The following is a 21,559-nucleotide window of genomic DNA, read 5'->3' as shown; positions in this document are numbered from 1 at the left end:
TGATGCATACATATTAGGAGTGGGCAAGATTTTTAGTGATAAATGAACAGTTCTTGTGTCTATCCTCTGGTCTCTGCGGCAGCTCTTCTTTTCTTCACCAATCACTCACGTCGCATTCCTCTCCAATCTTCGCCACACTTTTAAGTTATCTCTTGCATCTTGGATATTGCAAGTGCCTTAACTTTTGACATTGCTTTATTGAGATACCTTCAATTTATTAAGTGTTGATTTGTCATCTATGTATTTATTTTGTTAGTAAATCAAGTTTTCTTCTGGATGCACATCTGCTTCTGAGGCCACGCCTCAGTACAGTGGGGCTTGGAATTTTGTTCATTTTGTTAGTAACCCAAGCTTTCTACCTTGCGAGGGTTGGGCGCACATCTGCCCCTGAGACACTAGGTGAACCTGGGGAGACGTCCTACCAGTTGGGTAGCAGTCAAGTTTTAGGACCACCTTGAATGAACATGCCCCAAAAATGCCCACGAGAACACTTTCCAAGTCACCTGGCTCGCTAACTGATGCCCCCTAATCCAACATCTCCCATTTACAAAAGCACCACAAGGACTTCTAGGCCTGAAGCCAGGACATTGCACCTTGAATTCTATACCACGAGCTTCCACATTACTTCACTCTTTCAACAAAGAATATGACATAGAAAACCCAAGGAACTGTAGCAACATCCAAGATTTGTAATGAATAAAATATGCATGCCAACACCCCTTGTGTCGTTTCCAAATTTTTCTTACAAGCATAAAAGAAGAGAAACAAAGATAAGAAGCTAATCATCTGACACACAACATCAAGGAGAAGTGGCACCCTGCTTTGCTTTGAGGACAAGCTCTTCCGTAGTGGTCCCAATTATCTCATTTGCACGCTTGAGACCAACACAATAGTACCTTCCAATCGTATCCTTAATTGGGAACAGAATATATTAGAGGCAAGAAAAACATAGAAATAATCAATTCAGGGTGCAGATAAGGTATAGACTTCAATAGCCAACATGAAAGGGTGCAGATAAGGTAGAAATAAGCTTCAATAGCCGACAAGGGGACTTATCATACTACTTACCAAGGTACGAATATTGGCTGTGCACCTTCCCCGATAGTACAATAACTTGATTATTCTCCACGTTGAGAAAAGGATAATTTATTTATATTTCCATAAAAAGATTAGACCTGCGTCTTCTAATCTTATCAATGAATTTGGTTAAACTTAAGTCACCTCGCTTGTCTATGCTTTTTATAATGGATTTCTTAGGAAAATGAGAAGTAGCATTTAGTACGGAATACATTTTCCTAAATATAAGTCATTTCAAACAAATGTTCTAGTGTTTGGTTGGTGATTGTAATGTTAGCAAACCGGATAGTACTTTTATGAACTTTTTTAGCATTAAAATTTAAAATAATATCTAAATGTCGGTAAGAGCAATGATATGCAGTTAAGAGTTGAGATAGTTGTGAAGAAAATTAATTCCGTTCATAAGTGACCAAGTAAATTTTTCCGCTTTTTGGTGAAAAGTCACTTCCTTGAAAAACATTTTATTGCACATTTTACTAATTGTTAACAAAACATTATGAATGATGTCTTTTCTTGGGTGATTAGGAACACAAAATTAGATATCTATTGTAAACAAATGGGAATCTTACGGAAATGTACCAAAAAAGACACTATTTACCAACAACTAACCATTTTACTCATGCTATCAAAAGATAGCCAAGAAAATTACCAATGATATATAACAATTAAAAGCCATGGCTTTAACCCATTCTTCCCTAAAGCCATGTTTGTTTGCGCTTTGTGCTTAAAGCCCCAATAGACCTATAAAATCTCTTCTTCCAAAAATCTTAATATGTGTAAAAGGTTATTTTACATCCTGTTCAACGTAGTTAATCTTTCACATTTTCTTGGATGCATCATGCAGGCATACTCCAGTTCGATCAATGTTGATGCTGTACAATATCACTTTCATATTGGAAAATAGAGGGTTTCCAGATATCAGTAGAGAATGCTCATGTGCTAGAAACTAACTGAATTGTTTCAACCCGGTAATTGTAAAAGAAGGCTAAGTATTAGTCTCTCTTCTTCTACCTACCTGTGGAAAATGACATCTTGGTTTAATGCTTCTAATGACCAAAAGGAATATCTCTCAAGTTTTCAGAGTTCTCGTAAATTAGTGGTTTTAAAAGCTGGAGTAACTTAAAGATTCCTGGAAAGATCCCTTTTTTTTCTTTTCTTGATGGGGGTCTTACCAACTAGCTCAATCTTGCCATTCCAAAGGATGACTCTTAAAACATGGACCACTTAAAAGCGCTTAACTTTCTTTTAGAAGGTGTATAGATGATGTGTGGTAAGGATCATCTAGTCAGCAACGAAATGAACAAGCAATAAGAAACAAAGGGCTTGGCCGAGTTTAGCATCGTCTAAATCCAGAGATCCATAAACTCCTTTCCAGTGGTTCAGTCTGCTTCTTGTGTGATATATATATATATATATATATATATATATATATATATATATTTCCCATATTAGTGCCTATATCTAAATATCTGGCAGCAAGACAAGTTTGCAGGAAAAGATATTTACTAGGTCAAGGAAAAGAACAAAAAAGCAAAAGGCTAAGACAGAAGATCATTCTTACCCGAGCAACAATGCCTAATTTATCTAGTTTCTGAACAGCATCATCTACATCAAAATTACAGCTTACACCGAACTCTTCTTTTAGTAACTCCTCGCACCGCAGATCAAGGTCCTATACAATCCTCAGAATAATGGAAGATTATCTTAGTAACACAGTAATTGAGGGACACCATGGAAGCATGCATCAAAGAAAAGCACCAGATAAGATTCATATGAATGCCAAACATGCAGAGAGATACAGGTGTCATATACCTGCAAAGTAGCTTTACCCTGTTCCATCAAAATGAAAAATGAAATAATAACTTCCTTTACCTGCAAATTTGACATGGACACTGTAAGCACCAGCTGTAACTTGTTCAACTACTCAAGAACATTGTAAGTATCAGAATCAGTAGCTACATTCAGTAACGGAATGCAGTCTCCAAATTACCAACCAATAATATTTATTAAAAGTGGGAACCCTGAGAGTATATGTAAACATTTCTAAATTTCCTATAATGGCACACCAGCATCACAAATATCTTCCTTTTCTATTTCTTTGACTTCATAATTGTATCGTTAGTCTATCATATAAATCCCGATCACCATCAGAAATGAAAAAGAAAAGCTTATTTTCAGTTTTATAGTCCTTTATTTTCCTGGGGAAGGAGGTAGGGTAATAGAATTACAGGAAATTCATGATAGAATGAAAAAGCAATTGAAGGGAGAAAGAAGACAGAAGCTACATACTTCTTGCTGAATCACATCATCGCACAAATGGAGAAGAGTACCCCTTCCACTATCTAGCTGTTTATCATACATTGACTGGGTAATCAAGTTCTGATATGTTGCCATATTTTGTTGAAACCTGCAGGCAAATTAATGAATCAGCTTCAGTGAAATACCAGCTTGAGGATGCTCTTAGTGATTTGCTATGTTCTTAGCGATCATCTGAGCCATTCATCATATAAAACATGTGCCTCAGTATGACAAAATGCACAATTTAGGGAACTCCGATCAAAAAGAGAATGAACATTACAAATGTGGGAAGACTACACAACTAAGTCCATGATGCTTATGTCCCTTAAATGAACAAAAGACAAGTGAAACAGATTTGAAGTGCTGAAAAGTCAGCAACTAAGAATAAAACGATATACCAGCATTGGTACAGATAATTCTTTGTTTCTTTTACAAATATTGATGCAGATAATACTGAAATCAACAGGTACTCAACGTGAAGTATGTCTTTGCACAATAGCCTATCACCGTGGAGAGAACAGCAAATATGACCCAGAAATCAGCTTTAGGCAATTCAAGCGAACCCACAACAGCTACCTGAAAGAATGAAAGAGTTCCTCAGTTTAAAAAAAAACTGAAAGGACAATAACAGTCAAGTAGTCAAATTCTAAGTGGTTTAAAGTAACTAACCAGACCAACTATTGCAGACACAAGGAATTTGACCCAATCCATTGGAGTTAAACTGGGATTCCTTTTCTCTGGCTAAAAAAGAAAGAGAAAGATAGCATCAAGACGTAACAGTTTATAAGAAGCTCAGCCCCCCAGTTGAAAGGTACATATAATAATAGCTTCAGGATGTAACAGTTTATAAGAAACTCAGCTTCCCAGAGGAAAGGTACACAAAATACAGGCTGAAAGAAAACAATTGGAAAAAAAAATCATACAAGGACAATTTCCAGGTCAGCCATTGGGATGTGCCTGAAATGCTTCACATAAATTCCTCGATCAGATTTTGATGAGGTACCAGCTCGTCTGCAAAATTACCACTTGAATCCATTATTCAAACAACACGACAGTGTACAACAAGTGAACCATAAAGGAACAAGGGACCAAAAAACTTATTATTCAACAACTTAGCCATCTGATAAACATGAGCCTTCTTGTGAAAGAAAATGGGCTTCAACCAAGAACTTCATATTTACAGATATTTCCACAAAAAAAGCAAAGTCATACCTGTAGACAACAATTATCCTGTCAAAAGTAGGCTCTTGAATTGTTATCTTGCTCAGCAGACTACGTAAACTGGATTCAGACAATAGAAAAAAATTATAAGTTGGCAATAAGCATCAGGAACTCAAAGCAGGCAGTAAAATTTGTTAATGCTAGTGGTATTAAATCATAATTATTAAAGTCACTCGACTGGCTAACAGTGGTGAATCCAACAACTGGTCATCCGCTTCTAGCAGTTCAGACAAGTAATCATAAAAATTAGACCACTAATTTTCTTGCTCTAAGAGCCAAACTCACTACACGCCATGCACGGATGTGATTAATCAGATTCTTCCAATTTCACTCGGGCATATCAACTCTGAAATTAAGGTAAATGAATAGTAGAAATGGAAGGGAAATACATTTTTTTTTGATAAGGTAAATTGTATTAATCAAAAGGGAGAGAACTACTGTGTACACGAAGTATACCAAAGACGTAGAGAATTTACATCAGAACATGATTCTCTACAAAAGACGCCCAATCTTCTATACAAGTAGGGGCTAAATGAGTGCACCAAAAAGCGATCAAAGATAAAAGACTATTCTTAAGATGTAAAAAAGGAGACTCAATCTCCTCAAAAGCTCTCCTATTTCTCTCCCCCCATACTACCCACATGAGAGCTAACGGGACGAATTTTCACGCCTTTTGCTTTCTTCTTCTACGAAAACCGCCCCAGCTATATAACATTTCCTTTACAGTGCTTGGCATCACCCATTGAACACCAAAAAGATTCAGGATTGACCTCCACAATGCAGAGGACACAGGGTAATGCAACATAAGGTGATTAACTTCTTCCCCAGAACTTTTACACATGTAGCACCAACTAACAAGTGTAATTCCCCTCTTTCGGAGATTTTCAGCAGTCAAGATCACTCCCCTTGCCGCTAGCCATGCAAAAAAGCACACCTTCGTGGGCGCCCTAGGAATCCAGATCGAGGAGTATGGAAAAGTGGTCTCCTCTCTCACCAACATACTCTGGTAAAAGGACTTTACGGTGAACAAACCATCGCCACACAAGCCCCATCTCTAAGAGTCGCAGGATGGCTGGAGCATGTCTTGCCCGTATAGCAGTGCCAACAAGACTTAAGCTCCACAATCTCCCAATCTTGCATGTTCCTCCTGAATGAGAGGTCCCATACTACCCCCCTTCATGCTCCTTGCGAATCTGTTGGACCATCAGTTCCTTCTGGTTTGAAACTCTGAAGACGTGGGGGAAGAAGACCCTCAGAGTATACTCTCCACACCACTTATGATTCCAAAAGCTGATTCTCCTTCCATCTCCCACCCTGTAAGTGATGTTGCCACTGAATGCTTCCCAATTCTTCATGATACTCCTCCACATGCCACACCCGAAAGGTGTTGTGATCGCCTTGGTCATCCAACCCCCTCCCGTTGAATCGTACTTTTCTACTATGACCTCCCTCCATAGAGCATGCTCTTCTACCCCGAATCTCCATAGCCACTTTCCCATTAAAGCTCTGTTAAATACCCTAAGATCTCTCCAAGTCCACCCCACTTCTTTGGGGAAGTGACTGTCTGCCAATTCACTAGATGAAACTTTCTAGTTCCATCCGCCGCATCCCACAGAAAGTTTCTTAGAAGTCGCTCTAGTTTTTCTGTGATGCTCACCGGTGCTTGCAACAGGGATAAATAATAGGTGGGCATACTCGATAAAGTGCTTTTGATAAGCACTTCCTTACCTCCTTTTGACAAATACCGTTTCTGCCACCCTGCTAATCTTTTTTCAACCCGCTCGATTACTGGATTCCAAACCGTAGTATCCTTATATGAAGCACCCAAAGGGAGGCCCAGGTAAGTAGTGGGAAGGGAGCCCACCTTGCATCTGAGAACACCAGACAAGGCATCAATATTAATAACCTCACCTACCGGAAAAATCTCACACTTGCCGATGTTGATTTTGAGTCCTGATACTAACTGAAACCACTGCAGGACCTGCTTCAGGTAGGTCAACTGATCCATATCGGCATCAGAGAAAACCAGTGTGTCATCCGCAAAAAGCAAATGTGAGACTCTTCGGGCACTGAGCACCCCAATCGGAGCTGAGAATCCTCTCAAGAAACCTCCGCCCGCCGCACGATCCATCATTTTGCTCAGAGCATCCATCACTAGAATGAATAACATGGGGGATAGGGGGTCACCTTGCCTGAGACCCCTGGAGCTGCCAAAGAAACCACACGGGCTACCATTAACCAGGACAGAAAATCTGACTGAGGAAATGCAGAATTTTATCCATCCCCTCCATCTTTCCCCAAACCCCATCCACATCATAATGAAGTCCCGGAACTTCCAATTGACATGGTCGAAAGCCTTCTCAAGATCTAACTTGCATAGTAAGCCGGGTTCTCTATTTTTCCTTCTGGAGTCTACAAGTTCATTTGCCACCAAGGCAGCATCCAGGATCTGCCTACCTTCCACAAACGCATTCTGGGAGGACGAAACAGTCATGTCAAGAACCTTCTTAAGTCTGTTGGAAAGCACTTTAGAAATAATCTTGTAAATGCTCCCCACTAGACTAATAGGCCTGTAGTCTCTGATACAAGATGCACCTTCTTTCTTAGGCACAATAGTAATAAAAGAAGCATTGATACTTCTCTCGAAAACACCATTCGCATGGAAGTATTCAATGGCTTCCATCAACTCCCCCTTGATGGTGTCCCAAAAGAGCGGAAAGAAAGCCAAGGAGAAACCATCAGGCCCGGGGGCCTTATCACCAGCACAACACGACACAACCTCGTGCACCTCCTCCTCCTCGAAAACCCTTTCTAGCCACTCGTTGTCTCCCTCCCCTATATGGTTGAACTTTATTCCCCCCAAAGTCGGCTTCCAACTAACTTCCTCTTTATATAAGTTCTCATAAAACCCCGCTATCGCCCATTTTACCTCCTCCTCTCCCTCAATCCTCACCCCATCCACAACTAAGGACTCTATGAAGTTTCTCCTTCGATTTGCGACCGCCACCCTATGGAAATACTTGGTATTCGAATCCCCCTCCTTTAGCCAGAGCGCCCTCGATTTTTGCCGCCAACTAGTCTCATGAGCTATTGCTAACTCAACTATTTCCCTCTTAACCTCCCCCAATCTCTCTTTCTCAGATTCGTCTAGCTCCCCCGCCCCTTCCCCTCTTTCTAAATCCCCCAATTCATGCATAAGCTCCCTCATTTTAACCTCTATCCTCCCAAAAACCTCCTTATTCCACCTAATAATATCTCCCTTGAGCAATTTGAGTTTCTTCGAAAGACGGTATGAAGGTGTCCCTGATACCCCATAGCTTGTCCACCATTCTTTCACCTTGTCACAGAATCCTGGCACTTTCAACCACATGTTTTCGAATCGGAAGGGAGCACGCACCCCTCTCCCTCTGCATCCATCTAGCAAAATAGGCAAATGATCTGAAGTCAACCTAGGTAAAGGAATCTGCAGCACATTCGGCACCAGCTCATCCCATGAGGGAGATGTCAAGAATCTATCAATTCTAGACCTTGAGTTGGAATCCTCCGCCCTGGCCCAAGTAAACCTTTCCCCTGACAGAGGAAGGTCAATGAGAAAGTGATCATTGATCAAGTCAGAAAACTCCTCCATGGCCCTCGAAATCACACTACCCCCTAATCTCTCCTCCGGGAATCTAATAGTGTTAAAGTCTCCCCTAGAACCCATGGAATGTCCCATTCCCCCATAATATTGGCCAGTTCCTCCCAGAAAGACACCTTGGACCCTTCCCCTACCGGCCCATACACTCCCCAAATCCCCACTCCACCCCACTCACTCTATCTTTGACGAGAGCTGCCAAAGAGAAAACTCCCTTCCTAATCTCCTTTACCTCCAAGCTTCTATCATCCCACATAAGTAGAATGCCCCCGGCACTTCCCGCTGCTGGGACCCAATCATATTTCACCCAACTACCTCCCCAGACACTTCTCACGATCGCATCCGACAAAACTTCCATTTTGGTCTCCTGAAAACAAACTAGGTTGGCACCTCACTCCCTAACTTCCACTTTGATGATGGCCCTTTTTGTTTGGGTCATTTATCCCCCTGACATTCCATGAAAGGATCTTAACTTCCATAAGCAACAATAGCCCCCATTTCCCCACCACCCTAGCCGAGGTCCCTTTCTCCATGTCACACACTCGACCCCTTCTCTGATACACCACTACATCCCCTATTTTATTTTGATTAACACCTTTACCCAACTCCCTCCCCGCGCCTTCGTAACAAGGCTGTTTCTCAATCTCCCTCAACAGTTCTAGCACCCTATCTTCCTTCCCTTCAAAAGAAACACCTAAGAACCTCCCAAAGTTTAATAGTTTATCCTCCATCCATATGAACATATCCCCTTCTCCAATCCGTGACGAAATTGGGCATGCGTCTTCTGTAATTACCTTTTCCTTGCCCCTACCGGAGGAATGCAAGACCATAGCCTTGCTAGTAATAGGAACTCTGGATGCCGGGTGGATCACGTCGTTTCTTTGAGAGGCACCAACCTCAGGAATTAATGCCTCTCTTGGAGGAGATTGTATTGTAACCTCAGCACATCTAAGCACAGTGGGAGATGAGGGGGCGATGGAGCTGGGTCCATCACAGGCGGGGGGCCGTGGAATAACACCGCCAGCTTTAGCCGGTGCTGCCCCTGGAATAGTGGTCGAAGAGGGGCGCAAGTCCCTAGTGCTTGGTGAAGAGATAACACTGTGTGAGGCATCATTGGCAGAAGAAGGAGGAGTGACTGCTCCCATATGTTTAGGAGCCTTATCGGACGCAACTTGATATAAACTGGGGCCCTTTGGATCGATTCTAATAGAATTGGGAAAAGTTGCTGGGCCCATGTGTAGAGGCCCAGGACTATGCTTGCTGAAATCTTTCCCGGCCCTATGATTGTTAAAAGAGTACCGACCCATTCTACCTTTCCAGCCCGCATCACTAACCCATTCACGTCTTTTCCTCCTGTTAAAATGTTGTCTTCTTCTCGCAAAATCGAACCTCCCGTCACTTCTCGATCTACCGTCTGTTTCCAGCTTAATCCACTGATCCGGTGAGCCCTCCCCTCCCCTCGGAAACTGATTTCCCCTTCCCTCCCTTCTATTTGACCTTTCCTTTTCTTCCGCCAAAATCACAGGCATAAAGATAGGGCAAAATTCAGGGCTTAACCAAACCCTGTAACTCAAGTAGCCATCTTCCACCACAGTGGAGACAGGGATTCTGCCCCCTTTCCTCACCACAATCCTTACGCGCGAGAGATCGTGCAAGCTGCAAGTGACATCAATGAAACCCCCACAGATTTTCCCAAACTTCTTGAATAGGTCAAGACACCAGAGATGCACCGGGAGACCCACCATGTTGACCACCAATGTTTCGCCAGCGAAACGAGGGTCGAGACACCCATCGTGCTCCACCCATCTGTCTAACTTTAAGAAATTCCCGTCGAACCACCTGTTTCCTCTGACAAGAATTTCTAAAGCTTGAGACTCGTCGACGAATCGAAAAAGATATTGCGTGTCTCCCAATTGCGATATTTTCAGCCCGTCCTTAACGTTCCATGCCTCTGCTGCCCAGTTCCTAACAGCTTCTGGAGAACCAACCCATTTGGAGAAAGACCCAATCAAACAAGAGTCCAAGAAACCTTTACGCCTGAGAGTGTGCTCCTCGGATAGCGAGAAGTGTGGCTCCTGCCTTACGTCAAGCTTTCGCTTGCATCTTCCCCCAAGTTCGAGGGCTGGCCAAGATGCAGCTTTGCTAAAAGACATGCTTTCCAATTTTCTAGATTCTAGGGAGAAGTAGGAGCTTCTCTCTGTAGAGTCCGTCATAGCTAAACCAAGAGCCTCGCGAGGAGACTGACTGAAGAAGAGAAAGTGAGAGGGAGTGAAATCTGGCCGAAAAAGGACACCTCCGTCACCGGAAAATAGCAAAAGTGGTCGGAAGTTGGAGGTTGATGGATGGGTGAGGTCGGAACAGCCTCGCGAAGAGGCTGTCTGAAGGAAAAAAGTTGGGATATTGCCCGGAAAGGTGTCACGCGCCAGCGCGTGGGCTAGGGTGGTCGGAGATCTGCCGCGCGTGACGGCGCGTGGGGTGTCAGATCCCGGCGATTCTTTTTGGGGTAGTGTCGCGACAGGGTTGGCTCTCGGATGGTGGTGGTGAGGTCCTAGGATTCATGATTCATGGTGATGGTGAAGGGGTGGGTTGGAAGTTTGCTACAGTGTATTTTAAATATCAACATTTTATTTGCTCATAAAAGATTAAAGTTCAATAAGTGTGACTTGATAGAAAACATGGAAGGGAAATACATGAATGCATCTAATATATATTTTGACAGGGGTTTACTCAACAATAGTTGCTACAACTAGGCATGCATTGATCAAACTGAAGGGAGAGGAGAGTATTGATAAGAGAAGTTATTTCCAGATGTCTTCTTCATGTATTTTGCTGGTAATGAGATTACTTTTTTTTTTTTTATGACCGAGATATCCGTCTGGGGCCGATCCTTTGGACCAACCGCAGCCTTTGAAACTCGGTGGATAATGGGCCCGCCCCTCTACCTTTCTCCACTTAAATACCAGGCTTTGCTTTGCATGGTGTGGGGGCTTGAACCTGTGACCTAAGACACAAATCCACCACCCTTTGCCACTTGAGCTAGGCCCTGGGGGCGCTGGTAATGAGATTACTAAGATGGTTATTTGATGAAGATTTCTGGCATCTATAATGAAAGGTGAGGGATCTCCATATTTCGAAGGCAATAGAGAAAAGAGGGGGAAGTAATTGACTAGATCATAAGTGCACTATCAAACAGAACAACAACAACAAACCCAGCTTAATCCCATAGCACTATCAAACAGACAAATGCTGAATTACTCCTTTATTGGCCCTAATATTGACTAGGTCTCAGGGTCTTGAACAAGTCCCACATTACTTTTGCAAGGATTTCCAAAATGGACCTACCATGGGGCTTATAATTATCCTGAGTTACTCCACCAAATGCCTTAAGATTTTGGGTTGGATGCTCAAATGCTCTCATATCATATTAGAGCCAATCTTTGGTAAGCCTGTGCTCAGCCATTTTTTCCTCTACTTCTTATCTCTACCACTTCATAAATTGCGAATGCTAGCTTTCAGAAGCAGACAAGCCAAAAGAAAGGCAACAACTAGCAATCATGTTACAGTTTTGTTATAGTACAGCTTGTAATGGCTACTTTTATTTCAATCCTTGTACATGAGAATAGTACTCTCAAACTTTCAATACTTTAGCAAGACGAAACTAAGATGTACTTTTTTTGGAAGCTAATTGGGCATGTCAATTTCTCACATAAAGTTAGCTAGCATTAGTCTAGTTATAAGCTTTGGAAGTTGCGCAGATGTAAACTGTTGGTCCTGTCCTTAAGGAGATAAGGTTGTATATCCCCCCTCCCCCCTTCATGTATTCACCTTTTGGATATTAACACAAGAAAGGAGTGTAAGAGAAGATTTTGGCTGATTATTCATGGTTTTGAAAAGGCTTATAATGTCCTCGGTTATTCAACTACATCCTTTTAAGTATTCTGTTTGAATGCTTAGACAAAGGCGGATCCAGGAAATTTATGGGTTCTGGTGACCCCTTGCTTGCCACAGAACCCACAACCCATTTATGCTATCGGGTTTGCAGTTTATTATGTGTACATACATATTTAGTGGATTTCTCGATACATATACAGGATCTGAGCCAAAGCTACTGGGTTCTGCCGAACCCGTACCATAAGTTGTACATCCTCCTCTGTGCTTATGTAACGACCCGGCCGGTCGTTTTGAGAGTAATAGCCCCGATCCCTTGTTTACTGTTTTTCCCGTACCTTTTTCTGCTTATGTGACTTGCCGGGAGGTCTTGTTTTTGGTTTTGGAGTGTATTGGGACACTTAGTCCCTACAAACGGAAGCTTAAGTCTTAGGATTTTGACCGTAGTCGGAACTGTGTGAAGACGACTCCGGAATGGAGTTCCGTCAGTCCTGTTAGCTCCATTAGGTGATTTTGGACTTAGGAATATGTCCGGACTGTGAATTTTAGGTATGTAGCTGATTTAGGCTTGAATTAGCGAAAGATGAATTTTTGGAGATTTTGACCGATAGTGGACTTTTTGATATCGGGGTCGGATTCCGATTCCGGAAGTTGGAGTAGGTCCGTATTGTCGAATATGACTTGTGTGCAAAATTTGAGGTCAATCGGACATGCTTTGATAGGTTTAGGCATCGGTTGTGGAAGTTCGAAACTTTGAAGTTCATTAAGTTTGAATTGGAGGATGATTCGTGTTTTTAGCGTTGTTTGATGTGATTTGAGGGCTCGACTAAGTACGTATGGTGATTTAGGACCAGTGGGTATGTTTGGTTGAGGTCCCAGAGGCCTCGGGTTGATTTCGGATAGTTAACGGATCAAATTTGGTTTTGGAAGAATAGTTGAAGCTGTTGCACCTGGTGTAATCGCAGCTGCGCAATTTTGACCGCAGGTGCGAGCCCGCAGAAGCGAGCCAATGGACGCAGGTGCGGTTTGGAAGGAAGAGGCCAGAGGTCGCAGGTGCGGAGGTACAACCGCATCTGCGCATCCGCAGAAGATGGAGCGCAGAAACAGAAGGGGCCAGGGCGTGAGGGATCGCAGAAGCGGAAGAATTCCGCAGGAGCGGGCGTCGCAGGTGCGACTATGGGCCGCAGGTGCGAGATTTCTGGACAGAACACTTAAATGCAAGGGTTCGCGATTTTTGCTCATTTTTAACATTTTGAGCTCGGGTTTGGCGATTTCTTGAGAGCATTTTTGAGGGATTTCTTGAGGTAAGTCCCTTGTGCTTATTTTTTATCAATAATCTTGCTTCCCCATTTATTTTTCCACCTAGTTAGTGTATATTTAAGGTGGAATTTGGGAGTTGAGACTAGGGATTTGGAGAGTTTGATTTGAGGATTTGAAGGACCATTTGGTGTCGGATTTTAGTAAATTTGATATGGTTAGACTCGTGAGTGAATGAGTGTTCATATTTTGTGACTTTTACCCGATTCCGAGACGTAGGCCCGAGTCGACTTTTTAGGACGAATTTCGAAATTTTTGTTAAAGTATTGATTTCATTAATTATATGAGTCTATTATAGTTGTATTTATGATATGCAGTTGTGTTTGGCTAGATTTGGGCCATTCAGAGTCGGATAATCGAGGAAAGGGCATTCTTACGGATTGATTGAGCTTGGTTCGAGGTAAGTGGCTTGCCTAACCTTGTGTGGGAAAAATACCCTTAGGATCTGGTACTGTTGTGATATGTGAGCGCCGTGTACGTGAGGTGACGAGTACGTACTCGGGCTATTTGTTGTAAAACCCGATTTATTTTACTAAGTAGTAATCTGTTTTTCCTTTAATTTGAGTTATATCGTTTAAATGAGTATTAGTATGTTTTCATTCTTAATTGAGCTATTCCAACATGTGTAGCTATCCTGTTTAGTCTAATATCGCATGTCTACGTGCTTTAATTGCTTATTTGAACTCCGTGAAGCATGCCTAGTTGATTTCCTGTTTTTCCTTGTTATTTATCGGTATAACTGTAGAAATCTTGTTGTTAACTATGGTATTTATCGGTTTGAGCTGTGTGTTTACTTTGAGACTACGAGGCGGTTCCTCGGGAGTTCTCCCTGCATATTTACTTTGAGACTACGAGGCGGTTCCTCGGGAGTTCTCCTTGCACATTTACTTTTGAGACTACGAGGCGGTTCCTCGGGAGTTCTCCCTGTACATTTACTTTTGAGACTACGAGGCGGCTCCTCGGGAGTTCTCCCTGCACATTTACTTTTGAGACTACGAGGCGGTTCCTCGAGAGTTCTCCCTCCATATTTACGTTTTGGACTACGAGACGGTATCTCGAGAAATCCCCTGTCGAGTATTTACTTTTGGGACTACGAGACGGTATCTCGGGAGCGCCCCTGTTGTTATCACATTGTTTGTGTGTTGTTATTTCTCTGTGAATTCCTTCTGTTAAATTCTCTGTTTTACTTCATTTTATTTTATCATCTGTCTTGTTATTATATTCCAGTAGGGCCCAGACCTGACCTCGTCACTACTCTACCGAGGTTAGGCTTGGCACTTACTGGGTATCGTTGTTGTGTACTCATGCTACTCTTCTGCACATGTTTTGTGTGCAGATCCAGGTACTTCTTATTAGCCCCGCTATTAGCTGAGAGTGCTTGCTGCTGTACGGAGACTTCAAGGTACATCTGCCGCGTCCGCAGACCTCGGAGTCCCCCTCTATTCTCTCATATGTCATTTACCTTCCGTACTTCTTTTGTTAGACTCTGGTGTATAGAGATACCAGTCTCCTTCTGTAGCTTGTGACTTATGATGTTCCGGGTTTTGGGAAGACTGTGTATTTATAGAGTATTGGTTATCGTACATGCCGAGCGGCATTGTTACTAGTTATTCAGTTATCCACTGCTGTTAGTTGCCAAGTTTTACTTTCGTTTTTGTTATATTTCCGCAATTTGTTAGGCTTACCTAGTCGTAGAGACTAGGTGCCGTCACGACGTTATACGGAGGGAGTTTGGGTCGTGACAGCTTAGATGCTTTGCCCTTGGTTGTTATATTTTCCTTGAATAAATAAGGTCTTGTATTCCATATTCCATGTTTTAGTCGTAAACATCGGATAGAATGGGTTATCCAATTCGTCACTCAATTGGCAGAGATCATAAAGGGTGGAGCCATTATCTACGTCAGTAATAAGTGGTCCTTACTATTTTGATAGGCAGTCCCTGGCCAACTATCAATCTGATCCTGGACTCTACACTATTTCACTTGATGCAAGGAAAATTGATTACTCCTGGCACTACGAAGAAATGTTTGGTTAAAAGGACAAAGGTCAGTGCAAAAACCAGAATAGTTCATTGCTACACTAGGTCCAACTAGCCAGATAGATGCACACAATTTGCGGCAGAGATAACTATAAGACACCACAGTGCTTAACTGCCTTTTAACCAAAGACCAAAAACACTCATGAAGAAGAAAAATGACAACCTTTTTATAGCTATGGACTGTCCATTTCATACGATTCCAGTTGTTAATACTTTATGCATGAGTCAAATAGAATTTGCATACAAAAAAATAGGTCCATTTGCAACAAATCCGAGTATAACTGAATGAACAGATGAGAGCCATTAAAACCTTAATGTCAAATCCTACAAAACAATTGGATCATCTCCACAATGCATGACGTAATTCATCTCATGCTGTAAATATATCAGTCTGTGGTTAATATGAAAGTTATAGATTAAAGATTCACAAGACACAAATGTGCCTCCTGAACTTCCTAGAGCAGCATATCAGCTAAAGCAAAGAATAGAAATACACTAATACAGAACAGCAAAGAGAGACTTAATAGACCTGAGTTCCATATTTTCAATGCGGATACGTTCAACATATAAGTCATGATCTTCTGCTTCACTGTTGATCTCATCGTCTTTTTTGGGATCCTTTTTGCGCCGTGAACTTGATCTCCTCGAAAATAGTCTATCAATCCTGGCAGCATAAGAACCTAAGAGTGCTAAGACACAATGCATTCACTAAAACATTGAAAAAAGGCCCAAAACAGAGGCAAAGTGGAGATGAACTTTAGAATTCTAACTTCACATTTTCACCAGAAGGGTTCAGAAAGTTATAGGAACTTCATTTCAAGTACAATGCAAACAGTAAACAGGTTTTTACTATACTAAAGTATCTAAAAGTCACTTACCTTGTTTTTCTCAAAATCCATGCCCAAGTGCGTCCAATAATCATGTCCACTTTTTCCATGAAAAAGTAATCAGTAGTCCTATCAATTCCAATGCCGCGTCGAAAGATTACATACTGGAAAGAAAAGGTACGTATATAGAGATTCAGTGGCATGATCAAACTCTTGACTCTCATCCTTTTCCCTCGAGAAATATATGTTCATATTACACATTGATATACTTAATAAATTTCGAGGTAAAACATTGATATACCATATAAGTTGAACAGCTCAAATACAATATAATACATCCATGATACTATTTGCAGGTTCAAAAAGATATAAGTGACAACACGTGCACAAGTCACTCTTTACCTTTGTTGAAGCTTGTGTGCACTATTACAGGTTTGAGGAGCAGACCTTGAACAATGATTAATCTTTTGAAAACTAGCAAGAAGATGAGAGGATAAAGATTCCAGTTTGTGCTCAGTCATAACACACTTTTTTGAATCCGTGGTGAAAATAAAAATCTTTCATCAAAGAAAAAGAAGAAAGGGCCAGTAAGCACAATATAACTCTAAAGTTCTTCGCAATAAATGATCGCATACTTTTGCTTGTGTTTTATTGGAGTGCAAATTCCTTCTTGCCAAAATCATGGGCAGTAATGGACATCCTGACACCTAAGAGCTAATGTTGTATAGGGACAGTGGTTACTTCAAGATTCACTTTAAACAGCCAATCATACTTGCTGCAAAGCAACAATGAGATAGGGAAATAAATGGACACCATATGTGGATATCAAGGATTCAAGTCGCATTCTTGAACCCCAAACAATGCAAGGCACCAACAAAAAGCAGATTGGGAAATATTCAATTTGGTGAAAATTTCATAAATACAACCAGAAGCTACACTTGTCGACCTAGCATCTGGGAGCCATTAACTTCATACCAAACGTTCCAGCAAAAGTAAAGGCCTCATTTCAAATTGTAACTTGAAGCTACACTAAGAGATATACCTTGTCAGCAAACTCTGGAAGGTCCTCATGAGGATGCTCTGCAAAATACTTCTCTAAAAGTTTTTTGTCAAGCTGCATCCAGGAAAAGGTAGAGTGAATCGCATAGCGAACATGACAAAATGGAACTATATCAAGAGAGCCAATAATTGTCGGAACCAAATTATATGCGAAAGCAGCTGGTTAAGAACCTTAGATTCATCAACAGTGATTGGAAGATTTAGAAGATACTGTCCTGAATGTGCAACATCAATCTCTTCATCACTAGCTATTTTAAAATTGCTTTTGTGCATAATCTGCATCAGCATAAGAGAAATGATGATAGAAAGTGGAGAATGAAATAAGGGTGCCAGAACACAAATGTCATACCCATTTCCCTTAATCCTCCAGCTAGATGTGGAAAAGCATTCAGAATTCACTGCACTTAGAGTTTGATGCAAGTTTAAAATCCATTACAGGCTTGGCCTCAATAGCATGATAATGCAGTGCAAAATAACGGAAAACGACTTTAGCGATAAATGAATAATATATAGCCGTTCCCCATGCTTGAAAATAAAGAAATATCCCCTTCCATTTCGATTTTGCAACAAAACAGCATAAATATGCGAAACTTTCTTATTGTAAGGCTACTCCTTATGATTAAAAATGGGAAGCATGTGTTAGAAAAAACAAAGTAAAAGAGAAAAAAAACAGGAAAATGAAGGACGAAGCAACTCCCACTCCGTGAAGACAAAAACCTCGACCTCTTACCTTTCACCTCACTGGTTGTCTCCCTCCCCTGAAGAAAAACAATTATTCGCTATGTCCCAATTTATGTGATGCACTTTCCTTTTTAGTATGTCCCAAAAAGAATTATACCTTACTATATTTAAAAAAAAATTAAAACTTTCCATTTTACCCTTAATGAGATAATCTATAGCCACAAAAATATCTATGACTTGTTTAGACCACAAGTTCCAAAAGCTTTCTTTCTTTCTTAAATTTTGTGCCCAGCTAAACAACATCACATAAAATGGGACGGAAGGAGTAGTTTTTCCTCTCAATTTAATCCAATAGAATTTTCTTCCATTTCAGTGGATCTTACACTTAATAACTGATGCAGGATTATATCTTTTGTTATATTTTTATTTCCTAGGCTCGGGAAGGAGAGGATAGCATGTTTTCACCTCCGCTGGGGATTTTCTTTTGAAGGTACATAAATGTCAGGGCCCTCATACAAGGGTTGTAGATCGAAAGTATTCTAACTATCTTCTTTTTTTCGGGTAAATTGTTGAGCCATGGGTACACACATACACAAATATATAGAGAGAGATATCTTCATATAAGCAACTGCAGACTATAAATATGCACACACAGAAGACAGATATGAGATTGGATTTTTTATCAAATTTAAACTGGAACACCAATATCCCGACTAAAGATATGCGGATACAATAGAATATAGCAGCTGATGGTGTTACTGAAAGGTCCAACACGGGTGCTCAAAGTCCACTTGGACAAATGCGGCTGGGGAGTCGGAAAGAATGAGATGGGCGACGGACTTGCCCTACTGTCAGAGCTAGTGGTGTGTTCTTGAGATGAAGGCTTAGCATTCACCACCTTCCACGTTTCCGACTTTCTCTTATTTGAACTTTTTAGATCAGTCAACTTGAGTAAGCAACTTGGGCCAAGGGATGAAACTCAAGTCTCTAGCTCTCAAGTATACTGAGTAGGCAACTTGGGCTTGCATGTTATACATATTTTTTTAACTAGTATACTGAGTAGGCAACTGGGGCTTGCATGTTATATAATGAATCCAAACAGCCCATATAGCTGGCTCAGGTACCAGAGGAAAACAAACTTTAGATGAAGCTGCAGATTTTTTACCTGAAACAAATATGTCAAGAAATTCTGTTCAAGAATGTCAATCTCTTCTGGAGATAACTTCTGTTGTTCCAATTTCTTAGCCCCGTTCACAGGATCAAACAAAGAGTATAATTGCTGCAATCAGACAAATATTATTGATCAAAACACAATATCAACATCAGCATATTATATTCATTTGCAGCAGACTGATGAGAAAAGATGTCTGATCAAATAAAAAGTAGCATAAGATTATATTACCATGAGATCCTCAAATTGTAGAAGATACCAAGCATGAATTGTGTACTCAACCCTCTTGCAAAGCTTCAGAAATTCAGCCCGGTCAGAACTATGTTCTGGGCAAGGAGGAAGGTCGGATCATTAGAACCTCAAAAAAGACTTTTACTTAAATAACCAATCATAAAAAAGCACTAAAGGGACTAGAAGCACAGATATTCATGCAGCATTTTACAGTTTCAAGAAAAGTAGATTTTCTGAAGAAGAAAAAAAGAGTGGAAATGAGCTGCCAAGACGCAGACATGATTTACGTATATCCAGAAGGAAAACTTGTTTCTGTTAAAAATTCTAAACATATAACACGTCAAAGCTTATCAGTGAAGGAAGGGTTTTGAAACCTTTTGGGGATTTTGATCCATGACCATCAAGTGTCTCCGTAAAATTCACATGGAGGGTGTACAGGGTCCCCCCTTCTTTTGAACTGGGGTCTCCTCCTTTTGAAATGTCCAGCACTAATTTACTGCGTTGTTTTTACTGTGAGTAATACTGTTACTTATCTATCCAAAAAATTACATAGAGGGAAGTCGTTTCAAAAGCTTACAATTTCTTGAAATCCATGAGGACTTGATGAAAAGATGGAAGCCTTTCTATTTCGGTTAGAGTTTATATGCTCGAGTGACCGTGTAAGGAGAAGTGTAAGATTTAGACAATTCACGGTTATAGAGAAACCCTTATTTGTCCTAAAAGACAATTTATTGAGTAGTGGAATGAAACAAGCCAATGGAGCAGAATGATAATGAGAAAATCACATAACCAACTCCAACTAGTTATGAATCAGGGTGGAGTTGCAAAAGTAAAATCTCTATTAAGCATCTAATTTCTTAAATTCAAGAGATTGTGAACTTCTGAGTTGAGTGAAAGTGACTTACTCTAAGAAAGTATTTAATGATAAAACTCGCAATTGAGATAAGTCAGATGGTAAACCTTGGAAAATAATCTAATTTAATCTGGGAAAATATCTAATTCACACAACAGTAAATCTAATTAATCTGGGAAAATAATCAAGGTCAAATTGTCTGCTTTGTCACAATACAATTAGAGTGCCTCAGTAAACAACATTAAATTTTGCAAAATTAAACCATTAAGGGGGTTGCTGTTTACACGAAAAAAGCTAAAACTCAGACGTCACCAAAACTATGAGATCGTGTAAAGTTAGTAACATTTTAGGTTTAAATTCATGGCACGCAATAATTGCTTGACATTCAGGAGAAAGACAAAAAAGTGACTGCCGTTCCCTATAGAGTCTAGCGTAGAAAGTTGTATTATTTGCTTCAAAGATCTCCTCTTGGAGAAAGAAGCATTGTTTCCTTACACTGCCATTTTCTATGGTCTAGTATAGGAAGTTCTATTGTTTGCTTTAAAAGTCTCCTCGGATTATAGCAGAGTTGTACTTGTGCTAGTCAAATTTGGTAGTTTTTTCCACAGAAGTAACAGAAAGTGAAAATATCAGAGATATTATCCAATTAAATTAGAGGAGAAGAATTGTTTCAAAATTCAAACAACTGATCGACCACAAAATAGAGAGTGAAGAAAGAGTAGCCGGTTGTTTGGGAGCATCCAATTTTTACCTATAAGGTCGGCGAGGGCCATGATGAGCCTGGGTTTGAGGACTGGAATAACAGACTCGCGCTCCAAACGGATCACCTCTTTCTTCTTCTCCATTCTAATTCCCCCCGTCTTCCCAGGGCACAAAGATTCCAAAGATAGAAACAAGGGCAATGCTCTATCCAATCGGTGTTTTTGTTAAAAGTGTAGTAAGTGACATTTAAGGAATAAAAAAGGTGTAACGGTAGAAATCAATCAACCGACGAAATGAAGAAGTATTGCAAGAGACGTTCCTTCCAATCTTTCATTTAATTAGTTGTGTTGTGGGTTACTCAATTCTAATTTAGTTTTCCTTTTTTTATTAAAAATACATATGAAGCGTGAGGAAAGTGAGAATGAGGAATATTAATATGCCAATTTACTAACTTAAAAGTGTTGCCAATTTTTTTCCCTTATTATGAACTCTTAAATTCTACCGACTTTTGCGTACCAACGAATCCACGATAAATCACTCTAAATGAAGTAAAATATTTTTA

General features: G+C 40.7%; 1 protein-coding gene across 4 annotated transcripts; it reads right to left on the bottom strand.

Moving 5' to 3' along the window:
* Positions 1 to 632: 632 nt before the first annotated feature.
* On the bottom strand, positions 633 to 21,341 carry LOC104089787 (uncharacterized). Of its 4 annotated transcripts, XM_070195922.1 has the most exons (16): positions 20,020 to 20,784; positions 19,817 to 19,938; positions 19,443 to 19,537; positions 19,206 to 19,319; positions 17,531 to 17,635; positions 17,343 to 17,414; positions 16,352 to 16,464; positions 16,003 to 16,137; positions 4,588 to 4,656; positions 4,299 to 4,386; positions 4,045 to 4,116; positions 3,851 to 3,951; positions 3,367 to 3,484; positions 2,890 to 2,949; positions 2,639 to 2,749; positions 633 to 910 (listed from the first exon to the last, which is right to left on the bottom strand). In XM_070195922.1, exons 1-16 carry the CDS (start codon positions 20,034 to 20,036, stop codon positions 800 to 802), a joined length of 1,503 nt encoding a protein of 500 aa, XP_070052023.1. In that variant the 5' UTR covers positions 20,037 to 20,784; the 3' UTR covers positions 633 to 799. The 4 variants fall into 4 exon arrangements, with proteins under 4 accessions (XP_070052023.1, XP_070052024.1, XP_070052025.1 ...); XM_070195923.1 differs by lacking the exons at positions 19,817 to 19,938; positions 20,020 to 20,784 and adding an exon at positions 21,047 to 21,341; XM_070195924.1 differs by lacking the exons at positions 19,817 to 19,938; positions 20,020 to 20,784 and adding an exon at positions 20,791 to 20,955.
* Between the last annotated feature and the right edge of the window lie 218 nt (positions 21,342 to 21,559).

The sequence above is a fragment of the Nicotiana tomentosiformis genome, chromosome 2, assembly GCF_000390325.3.
Source record: "Nicotiana tomentosiformis chromosome 2, ASM39032v3, whole genome shotgun sequence".
Taxonomy (NCBI): domain Eukaryota; kingdom Viridiplantae; phylum Streptophyta; class Magnoliopsida; order Solanales; family Solanaceae; genus Nicotiana; species Nicotiana tomentosiformis.
This window is presented reverse-complemented; position numbering and strand designations above follow the sequence as displayed.